General features: G+C 43.9%; 1 protein-coding gene across 2 annotated transcripts in view; it reads left to right on the top strand.

The window, feature by feature from the left end:
• OXSR1 (oxidative stress responsive kinase 1) overlaps positions 1-12,225 on the top strand; it is a 187,504-nt gene that overhangs the window by 120,721 nt on the left and 54,558 nt on the right. For both annotated transcript variants that reach the window (XM_040352781.1, XM_040352780.1), the window contains exon 4: positions 8,819-8,960. In XM_040352781.1, coding sequence (XP_040208715.1) covers positions 8,819-8,960 — 142 coding nt within the window. The remainder of the gene's footprint in view (positions 1-8,818; positions 8,961-12,225) is intronic.

Genomic DNA, 12,225 nt, shown 5'->3' with positions numbered 1-12,225 from the left:
GCAAGTAACGGATATATTAACGTTCGCCCAGAGGCGATTAAATTTGCATGTGCTGCGCTATATAAGTTTTCATTCATTCATTCTCCGTAAATGTCCGTTATGTTAACGGACGTTAATTTTACTGAGCATGCTCAGTAAAGACTTCTGGAGCTGGACTTCAAGAAAGGGTGAAATGGTTTTTATTAACGGACGTTAGAAAGGAATGATATAACGGATATATACGGATATATACGGATAAACATTATCCGTTTTCAATAAAGGAAGAATGGTAAAATATTTATCCGTTATTAAATCCATTAATAAACGTCCGTTAATAGGTGTAATACGGATATTATAAAACGGACATACAATCCATAGTGTGAAAGAAGCCTTAGAATCCCCAAACATTATATATTTTTGTAGTAGAGACCTATGAGAATAAAATGGCGGTTGTTGCAATATTTTATGTTGCACTGTATTTGCGCAGCAGTCTTTTTAAATGAATGAAAAAAAAAAAACTAGCCAGTAAAGTTAGCCCATTTATTTTTTGTATAAATGTAAAAGATTTTACGTTGTGAGAATCGCGAGAGAATCGTGATCTTCATTCTAAGCAAAAAAATTGTGATTCTCATTTTGGCCAGAATCGTGCAGCTCTTATATATATATATTATATATTATATATATCTTATATATATATTATATATATATATATATATATATATATATATATATATATATATATATATATATATATATATATATTGTTTGTGTGTCTATATATAGACATACATACATATATATATTTTCTCTCTCGTCAAAAGTATTGGGTCACCTGCCTTTACACACACATGAACTTTAATGCCATCCCTGTCCTAGTCCGTAGGGTTGAATATTGAGTTGGGCCACCCTTTGCAGGTATAACAGGTATAAAAGGTATTCCCTTTTCTGGGAAGGCTGTCCACAAGGTTTAGGAGTCTCTTTGGGAATGTTTGACCATTCTTCCTGAAGCAAATCTTGACATTTTATATTTGCTTGGAATTGGATTGGATTAAAATGCACTTTCCCTCCCCAAAGAAATTTTTTTTTTTTTTTTTTTTAAACAATCATGTACAAGTATCTCACTTATGATCATACTGTGATGCCAATTACTTCAGGTTTTGTTTGGGAAGAGTCTTGTACGGAGATGCATTGGCAGCAATTAGATCCAGTGTGTAGAAGATAATTAGACCATATATGATTGAATGATTTGTTAATCCTGGAGTTTATGCAGAATCAGATGAGAGACATCTAATTAACAATCTGACTGGTGTAAGGCTCGTTATATCTTCACACATTGACAATGAAGTTAATTCTCTCTTGTGATGTTCACTCATGAAAGACTAACTGCCACTTGGTGCAGTTGGTAACCTTCAGGGAAAAATGTTATTTCATTGTTTATTGTTCTGCTTGATAAAAGTGTAGCAAGTTAATGGAGGTTTAACTTGGCGTATGACGGTGATGTCTTTAAGTACAAATATTTTTAGAATTGCACTTGGTGAGCCGATTACTTGTTCATATATTTTTTTGTAGCAGAATAGAAAATCTCTTGTGCTAATTTGGGAAGTGTAGGAGAATCCTTGTGGGAAATAATGAGCATGGACAAGTCACGCTTGTTACCACTTACACGGATTTTACAGGAGGAAGTAAAAATCCCTTGTTATAGATCTGTGATCCTTTTATTAATCATGCGCAGATTGTCAAGGAGAAAAAGCAGATGATTGAGCTACCATTTTATTTTTTTTGTTTTGGAGAGAACATGAAAAGGTTCAGAGCCTCTGTCCAGTTTTAACAGCTGGTTTATCAACAATCCATCGCACTCCAATACCTCATTGGCAGTTATGAGGTCCCTGTTTGCAGCCCACAGAATAATTAGGATGAAGTGGGTTTCTAGTCTACCCCATTGATGGTTTAAAGCAGGGTTTGACAAATTTGCTTGGAATCTATGAGCCAGCTAAAAAAGTTAGGAGCCAGAAAACGCACCCCGTCCCGACGAGCTTGCGCCCAGAAGCGAACACATACGTGAGTAGCGCCCGCATATGTAAATGGTGTTCAAACCACACATGTGAAGCATCACCGCGATTGGTAGAGCGAGAGCAATAATTCTAGCTCTAGACCTCCTCTGTAACTCAAAACATGCAACCTGTACATCTTTTTAAACGTCGCCTATGGAGGTTTTAAAGGGTAAAAGTTTGTCGGCATTCCACGAGCGGACGCAATTTTGAAGCATGACATGTTGGGTATGAATTTACTCGGCGTAACATTATCTTTCACAATATTAAAAAAAATGGGGATAATTTTACTGTTTTATTTTTTAATTAAAAAAAGTGTAATTTTTTTCCCAAAAAAGTGCGCTTGTAGGACCGCTGCGCAAATACGGCGTGACAGAAAGTATTGCAACAATCGCCATTTTATTCTCTATGGTGTTAGGATAAAAAATATATATAATGTTTGGGGGTTCTAATTAGAGGGAAGAAGATGGCAGTGAAAAATGACATATTAGAATTGCTGTTTAACTTGTAATGCCAACGGCCACCACCAGATGGCGCCAGCTCACAGAAGGAAGAGCTGGGGACTTCACAAGGCCGCAAAGCCGCGGCCTCAATTACCGGGCGTCACGGGCCCGGCGCGAACGCGCGGCGGGGGAGGTGGGGGCCTATCCTGGGGAAAAGGCGCTCTGCGGACTAGGCCGAAGCCGCGGCCTCGCCTAAAACATCCTGCCCGCAGCGATCCTGGGAAAAGGCCGCGAGCAGCGATCCTGGGAAGAGGCCGCGGCTTCGGCCTAGTCCTCGGAGCGCCGGTACTATGGAACAAAACACTTTTTTTTTGCCCACCTTCCGAAGCCCACTCGGCAGGATGCTATTTCTAGTCGCCCTGGCGACCGGGATTTGTCGAGCCCTGGGTTAAAGTACTTAAAGTAGAAAAAAAAAAAAAAGAACTTCAAGTAGTTGTAAATCTCGGACATGAAATCTGAACAAAGCATATCCCTCTATAGTGTGTACTTGTCTGAATCCAGAGTACTTTGTAATTTCTGTCTGTTGCCACATTCCTCTATCTACACAAGTCACTTCGGAAAGGTTTTCTGAACTCCAAGAGCTAAAGCGGTGACGGGAGCGATCTCCAGCACACAACTTGTGATTGAGGGCCTCAGTTCTGTTCCTGTGAGCTGTGTGAAGGGGGTGTGTCCCTTTCGTCCAATTGTCTCCCACTGAGCTTTGCAGAGTGTAACTTCAGCTCCCTTCCCTCTCCTTTCTTATAGCTTAGACAAGCTGTATAGATTCTACGTTTTAAACTGATGAAGAGAAGACCACAAATAAACAGGTCTAATTTATGTAGGAAGATTTGTTTAATCTGTGTATTGCCTGAGGCTACTCTCTTCACTGGGTATATGTAGGGGGTAAATTCGAATTATATGAAAAAAGTAACCTACAAAGAGGGATTCTCCCAAAAAAAAAAAGTACCATCAGGGCTGGGTGGCGGGTTGCTGTGGGTAAAGGCCTGGACAACTCTACTTTATCTCATTACACCTTTCTGCCCGTACTAAAGCCAAAAGACGGCTGCAGCGTGGCTCTCCAGTCCTCTCAGAAGCGGGCCTCCTGCATGCCCCCTAGGCGAGCATCTGGTGCACTCTGTGACCGCTGTGTCCTGATCACAGATTGCGGTAAAGGGCCAATCACAGCTGCCCTTTACCATGTGATAAGCAGGTGTCACAACTGGCCACATGTAAACAGACTTGCCAGTTATTCGCATTTCTTTCCTCGCATGCTGTTTCTATACGAGGAAAGGCGAGCTGAGAATCTGCAAGGCTGACAGGGCACAGTGAATACATTATTTACACAGATAATCATGGCACTAATCATCCGTGCAGATCAGAGCAGGTTACCTCTGCCCATCAGTGCTGCCTGTACAGCGCCCATCAGTGCAGCAATTTATTTTTTTCCAAAGTAATATCTAAATCCATATTGATTGCATAGTTGTGCAGTGTACACTGTCTGTTTCCAGTTGCTGACATGCACAAGCCATGCTAGTTCCACTTTCCGGAACGCATGCCAATTCCCCAGCAAACACAATACGAGGTACAATACTTTACAGATAAGGCACTGTCCCAACATTTTTCTGTACATAGGAATAAGCAAGGAGTATAGGATGCTGCCCAGGTATATTGGTTTTCAGTTAGTTAATGATTAGGGGTTTTTATCTTGGTTTTCTGTCCATTGTCTGTTTAGTTCTCTTTTTGCTGTTCATGGTTCTATGTGAGAACAAAATGTAATAGCAGTGTGAAGTGTTTTTTTTTTTTTTTCTTCTTTTTATATATATATATATATATTTCCTTGCGGTCCATGACTTCCTGTCCTGATGACAATTGCAGTCCTAGACTTCTAGAAATAAGAGCCTGACAGAAATATTAAATCTTCTCCACTCTATCCAAAACTAGAAAACAAATTGAGGGTCGTGAGTTGAGCTTTAAAGCGGTATTAAACATTTATTATATTGCTGCTTACCAATTCTTGGATGTAATAGCTGCGTTTATTTTATTTTTTTGTCTTTCTCTTATTTTTGCCTGATCATCCGGCCAGTAAGTTTGGTGTTTTTTTAGCTGAACAAGCTGTCCTGCAGATGTAGCAGTTAAAGTTGAGCAAATCGTTGACCCCTGTGTTTACAATGGTCAGCTTTTATTTATGTAAAACCTTTATTCCAAAATGAGATGGTTTGTTCGTAAATGCTTATAAAGATTATAGCTGGAGTTCAGCTTCAATTTGTTAGTGTATCTAAATCTGCGAGTGCATCCAACACTCCCTTCATCCCAGACTGACAATGCTGCTGTCCAAAGGTGCCCCCTGTGCTGCTTCATCCAGAGTGGGGACACTCTAAGGCCCCTTTCACACTAGGGTGGTTTGCAGGCGCTATTGCGCTAAAAATAGCGCCTGCAAAAAGACCTTAACCGCCTAACGACCGCCGCATTTATATGAACGTCCACAGAATGGCAAGTACAGGCATATGGGCATACATGTACGTCCCTGCCTTTCCGCGGGTCGGGGGTCCGATCAGGGACCCCCCCCCCCCCGGTACATGCGGAGGTCGGAAATCAACGGGGGGCGATCCGGGATGAGGGTGCAGCTATTCGTTTCTAGCCACCCCCTCGCGATTGCTCCCCGGAGCTGAAGAACGGGGAGAGCCGTATGTAAACACGGCTTCCCCGTGCTTCACTGCGGCGGCTGCATCGATCGTGTGATCCCTTTTATAGGGAGACACAATCAATGACGTCAGACCTACAGCCACACCCCCCTACAGTTGTAAACACACACTAGGTGAAACGAAACTCCTTCAGCGCCCCCTGTGGTTACCAAAAATAGGTAGAAGAATACGTATCGGCCTAAACTGAGGAAAAAAATACATTTATTTATGTTTTTGGGGGATATTTATTTTAGCAAAAAGTAAAAAATATTGCCTTTTTTTCAAAATTGGCGTTCTATTTTTTTGTTTATAGCGCAAAAAATAAAAACCGCAGAGGTGATCAAATACCACCAAAAGAAAGCTCTATTTGTGGGGGAAAAAGGACGCCAATTTTGTTTGGGAGCTACGTCGCACGACCGCGCAATTGTCTGTTAAAGGGACGCAGTGCCGAATCGCAAAACCTGGCCTGGGCATTTAGCTGCCTAAAGGTCTGGCCGGGGCTTAAGTGGTTAAATGGCGTCTGCTGTTTCTCCAGTGTGAAAGTCTGAAGGCTTGCCCACTGGAGCGGTGCGCTAGCAGGACCGCTCCAAAAGTCCTGCTAGCCGCATCTTTGGAGTGGTGTGTTTACCGCTCCTTCCCATTGAAAGCAATGGGAAACCGCAGCTATACCGCCGGCAATGCGCCTCTGCAGCGGTGGGCTAAAACTGCACTGCTAGTGGCCGAATACCGGCGCAATTCCAATGGTAAAGCCGTGCTTTACCGCCACCGCACTTCCTGCCCCAGTGTGAAAGAGGCCTAATACAGGAGATATGTTACTGGCCAGATCACCAGGTGACAACAGAGGGGAAAATAGAAAACTCATGCTGCCATCTCATCTAATTAGTATACTACACCATACCGTGACAAGAAAAAGTATGTGAACCTATTGGAATTACCTGATTTTCTGCAGTAATTTGCCATAAAATGTGATCTGATACTCATACAAGTCATACATTGATGATGAAAAATTACGTTATTCTCCCAATCCCTCCTGCAGCGATCGTGTTTTGCTGGCCGGAGCTTTGCACAATGATTATCTATAGCCGCCAGCAGTAATCGCATGCAAAAAATCTGACAGTCTGGTTGATCAATGGACCGACTTCAGCACAGCCAAGCCTGCCCATAGATCGAATCTCCCAGTCCCTGCTGAACTGGCAGACATTCAGTCCTTCTATGGCCGACTGAAGTCAAAGCAATAGACAAACACAAGCTGGTAACACAAACAAATCTAATTTCTTGTGGCTTTTTTGAAACCCAACCATTAAACATTCACAGTGCTGTAGGAAAGTAAGTAGCTGGTCAAACCTCCTTTTAATGTAATGACTTCAATCAAGTGCTTTTGGTAGCTCTGGATCAGACCTGCACAACGTTTTGTAACATGGAATGGTCAAACATTCCTCCTAAGCTGCTTTAGCTCAGACACATTTGTAGAATGTCTGATGTGAACGGCTCTCCTGAGGTCATTCAGCAGCATCTCTGAGGTCAGGGCTCATTTACACGTTCTTCAAAATGTGGCGTTTGACATGCTTTTTAAATGCCAATCACAGTTCTTGTCACATGTTGTGTTTGCTTTGCTTCAAAAATGATACCCCATGTTGCTTTTTTGGTGCTTTAAAGCATCTTCAAAGCCTCCATAGAAGTCTGACAATGCAGACTAACAGCATCTAGAGCTTTTGCGGGGCTTTTATTCAGAGTTCGCTTTGTTTTGTTGGTGGTATCACAGGTATGAAATATCCCAAGATGCACTAGGAAACCAACCAACTAGCAAGCCAGAAAGACGTCATCAGCAGTCACTTCCAGTTCATGTGTGTATATATTCTGGGAGTTTCTGGTGAAGACCTCACATCTGGTGTGCAGCAGGAAGGTGAGTGGGGTCTGGACTGGAGCAGAGCAACTTGCAGATGGCACATGTGGTGTGCAACATGGGAACCGTATAGTAGAAGGTGAGTGGGAACCAGAGAGAGAGGCGTGAGCAGCAGAGGATCAGCAGGAAAAACAGATGTCACACGTGGTGTGGAGTGAGAGCAATATAGCAGGTTAGTGAGGACCTGAGAGAGGGGAGCATCAGCAGAGCTGGCGGTTACCACTGAGTGGGCAATCAGCAGAGCTGGCGGTTACTACTGAGGGAGGGATCAGCAGAGCTGTGGGGGGGGGTTACTGCTGAGTGGGGGATCAGCAGAGCTGTGGGGGGTTACTGCTGAGTGGGGGGGGATCAGCAGAGCTGTGGGGGGGGGGGGGTTACTGCTGAGCTGGGGGTTACTGCTGAGCTGGGGGTTTACGGCAGAGCGGGGGGGGGGGGGGAATCAGCAGAGCTGGCGGTTACTGCTGAGTGTTTGGGGGAATCGGCCGAGCTGGTGGTTACTGCTGAGTGTTTGGGGGAATCGGCAGAGCTGGCGGTTACTGCTGAGTGTTTGGGGGAATCGGCAGAGCTTGCAGTTACTACTGACTGGGGGGGGGGGGGGGGGAGTGCTGAAAGCTGAAAATTGGCCTGGGCAGGAAGGGGGTGAAAGTGCGGTAGTAAAGTTGTTAATTAAAATTCATTTCAAAATTGTCATACTTGCCTCCTCAGTGCATTCGGCACAGAGTGGCCCCAATCCTCCCTTTCTGAGGTCCCTCTTTGACGCTCCTGGCGCCTCCTCTTCTTGAGTGCCCCATCGGAGAAGCGCTCTCCTTGAGGACACCCATGGGGGTGTGTTTCCGTGTACTGCTGCTGCGTCTGTTGACACAGACATCAGAACTCTGCTCCACCGCCTGTGTCACTGGATTTGATTGAAAGCAGCGGGAGCCAACGGCTGCGCTGCTATCAATCTATCCAATCTGGACACGAGACACCGGCCAAAGCTGGTGTGTTCGTTCCTGTCGCGGGAATTACAGGGCTCAGGTAAGTTTAGGGGTGTCTCCACTAAAGAACATTTTTTAACTTAAGGCTAGATTCACACTGCTGCAAATTCAAAATCGCGGTAAAAAAAATCGCGTTTTTACCGCGATTTTGTGGCTGCGGTTTTGCCGCGATTTAAGAGACATCTGTGCAAGGTTCAATGTAAATTGCGAAATCGCAAAAAGTAGTACGGGAACTACTTTTTGAAATCGGTGCAGCACTGCAGATGCGGCGTCGCACCGATTAGGACGGTGACATTGCCGACAATTGCCGGCAAATGCCGCCGATTTGAGATGCGATTTGACATGTGAAATCGCATCTCAAATCGTACCAAATCGTACCCAGTGTGAACCTGGGCTGATGCATAGAATGCTAAAACCTCTTTTCACTACATGCTTTGTCTGAAAACTCTAGTTGGGCTTTAATGATGGTTGTTCTTTTGTGGTACTGACATTTAACCATCACTGTAAGATCAAGCCTTTTACATCTCGCATTATTATTTTTTCTTTTGATGTTTTAACATTTTTTTTTTCTGTTTTTGTCTATTTTTGTATAATAAACTTATGTTTTTTACATAAAATATAGTTGTGAGATACTATTGTGCTGCTGCATTAAAGCCCTGAGGGGAAGCTTGCATTTGGTTCATCTTTGAAAATATTTGCTCACAAACCTCTCACATTGATGAATACTTTTATCTTCTGAACTTTACAGGCTCCGTCTTGGACATCATCAAACATATTATAGCGAAAGGAGAACATAAGAATGGAGTACTGGATGAGGCAAGCATTGCTACTATGCTAAAGGAGGTTCTTGAAGGCCTCGAGTACCTGCATAAAAACGGGCAGATACATAGGTAGGTGTGCAATGGTAATGGTAAATTTCCCAGCCCCCCGTCTACATTTCTGTACACCAATACCAATGTTTATTTCTTGTCTTGATGTATAATTTGGGAATCCTATATTTTGAACCCTCACTAATTTCGAAGTGCATACATCTTATATTTCCAGCCATTCCCTCACTGGAAGTGTAGTATGCAATTATGGAAATAATTGAGTGAGCTACTTCACTGGTTTGAATGAATACAGTTTGTGTGCGTCTTGCTCAAGGGAAATGTTGCAAAAAGTATCATGGTGGCAACATAGAATTAATGGGTATTGAGCCCAGTGAATATTCAGCTTTGAAATTGCATTAATAGGGGCTTTTGTGCCATTCTAGTCAATGCTCAACTATTCTGGAAGTCTTGCTCTGCTCCTCTGCAGCTTGTGGCTTGGAACCAATGCTATGAAAGGGGCGAGCAGTCACTTCATCCAGTCTACTAGACATTAGGCTTATGAATTTGCAAAGATCAGTTGGTGTTTTGGCAACATTGGAGTGGAGAGGGATTAGAACACCTGTAAGTTTTTATTGCTGTCTGTGCCCCAGTTAAGGAGATTCACCCTCTCTATTTATAAAAGTAATATCGGGTAAACCGTCCAATGGGGACACTCGTTCTGGGCACCTGGGGGTCCCCAAAGAATTCCCTTAATTTACAGGGATTTCCTCTCACTTTCTGTTTGGCTATGGGACAGGAAATTAAAGCGGAGGTCCTGCGAAAAAAAGAAAAAAAATATTAAAAGCCAGCAGCTACAAATACTGCAGTTGCTGACTTTTAATGAATGGACACTTACCTGTCCAGCGCGCCCACAATATCGGCAGCAGAAGACGAGCAATTGCTCGTATCTCTGCTGCCTTCGCCTGCATCCTCGTGAGGGAATCGTGAAGTGAAGCCTTGAGGCTTCACTGCCCAGTTCCTTACTGCGCATGCGCGAGTGGCACGTTCCCAGTGGTCCCGGCTGTCTCCTGGGACCAGTGTGTTTCCCAGAAGGCGGCGGGGGGGGGGGGGGGCGGGCTGGTGGTTAACAGGAAGTATAATAACTCCCGTGGGGGTCTCTCCCCGGAAGTGAGTGCAAATACCTGTATTATACAGGTAATCTGCACCCCCCCCCCATCCCCCTGAAAGGTGACAGAATCTGCACAGAACTTAACTGGAACAAATGGTATCAAAAATGCACTGGAACCTAACAAATGGTATCAAACATGCACTGGAACCTAACAAATGGTATCAAACATGCACTGGAACCTAACAAATGGTATCAAAAATGCACTAGAACCTAACAAATGATATAAAAAATGCACTGGAACTGTATGTTGTGTGAACTGTAAGCAAAAACTGATGCAGAGTGCATTTTTGTGGTCATGTAATCCAATGGCTCTAGTTCACACCAGTGCAGTCAGTTCCAGTCAGTTTCTGGTGCAGAAACTGTCCAGAAACTGACTGGAACTGACTGCATTGGTGTGAACTAGAGCCATTGAAATACATGGAAAACACTGTGCATGCATTTTTAGTGCAGAAAAAAGCGCACAGAACTACATCTGCTTTGAACTGGCCCTTAAAGTTAAGAAAAAAATGCACTGGACTGCACCAAAGACGCACATGCAGAAAAGCTTCCGGACTTTATTTCTATGGTGTGAAATGACACTTGCAGAAAAGACACTTGTTAGTTTGAAGGTGATTTAGAAACCTAAAATGTGTCGGTAACATGAGAAGTAAATTTTGTCTTATTTACTTTCCACTTAAAGCGGTTGTAAACCGCATATATAATTTTTTTTTTTTTTTTTTACCTGCAAGGCAAAATGCATAATCAGCTAGTATGCACCGCATAATAGCTGATTATGAAATACTTACCTAAAAACGAGGTGAACAACACTTACCTGGTTCACGCCGAGCGAGATGTCATCTTGCTCCGGCGTGTCTTCCGGGTATCGCCGCTCCAGCGCTGTGATTGGCTGGAGCGGCGCCGCTCCAGCGCTGTGATTGGCTGGAGCGGCGATGACGTCACTCCCGCGCATGCGCGCGGGAGATTTAAAAATCGGCAAGGTCCGGCGGCTGCCGGATCTTCCGCCGTGGATCCCCCCTGCGCATGCGCCGCCCGCATTGCGAGGGGAATATCTCCTAAACCGTACAGGTTTAGGAGATATTCTTTTTACCTACAGGTAAGCCTTGTTATAGGCTTACCTGTAGGTAAAAGTGCAAATTTAAGGTTTACAACCGCTTTAAATAAAAATCAAATCCAGAGACCTTGTATAGGGCACACCTGAGTTGGGCTTCATTCACAAGTGTGGGTGTGAGAGTTTCTCAGACACCTCACTTGATGGAGTAATTACAGCCACTAAACGCCATTATGTGAGGAGAGCAAACATTTGAAAGCAAGTCTTTTCCCTGTGATCACTCTTCTGTGGGAACCTTTTTATAATATGTGACCGCTTGTCAGGTCCTTAAAGTTATTATTTCCTCGTAAAGAGATAATTAACATAATTGTATTTGTTTTTTTTAAGCCTTTCCTGTTCTGCCCCACTTACAAACAATGCTAGTATTTACGTAGGACTTGAGGGAAGATCATGTAAAGGGCAGGCTGGCTGTGTCTAACGCTGATGTTTAAAAAAGGCAAAAATTCTAAAATGGGCATTTGCAGTTGGGGTCCTCCTGCACTGCTTCAGGTATTCATGTTTGTCTAGATTATGGTTCTCCAAACTATGGCCCTCAAGTTCTTCAGGAACCAAGCACGGCACCGGAGCCGCAATACCCGGAAGTAACCCCCGGGAGAGATGTCGGCTGCCCAAGCTGTGTATGAGGACGGCTGCGGGGGCTTCGATCTGAGGTGAGTATTACATAATGAGCTAGTATGCTGTGCATACTAGCTCATTATGCCTTTGTCTTGTAGGTGGTGTGTTTTTTGTCTTTTCAAAAGGTGGGTTTACAATGACTTTAAAAGCCAAGTTCACCCTTTTTTTTTTCTAAATTCCAGCTTCCCTATGTATCAATATACCATTAATGAGAATTTTCGTGCAAGTCGGATCAGATAAAGTTGTGATCGGCTTTTGAAAGCTCTGTATTAATGGTTTGATTATCGTACAATCGCTTCCAAAGCGGTATTCTTTCCAGGTGCCCTGTCCCCACTTCCGGGAGACTGTGCTGCGGCAAAGTGCGCCAGCAGCCTGCCCCCCTTCTCCAGGCCAGTGAGAGCGCATCGCGCTTTACACATGTGCAGTAGGGATCTGGCTGTGAAGCCTGCCTGTAA

The sequence above is a fragment of the Rana temporaria genome, chromosome 5 (assembly GCF_905171775.1).
Source record: "Rana temporaria chromosome 5, aRanTem1.1, whole genome shotgun sequence".
Classification (NCBI taxonomy): domain Eukaryota; kingdom Metazoa; phylum Chordata; class Amphibia; order Anura; family Ranidae; genus Rana; species Rana temporaria.
This window is presented reverse-complemented; position numbering and strand designations above follow the sequence as displayed.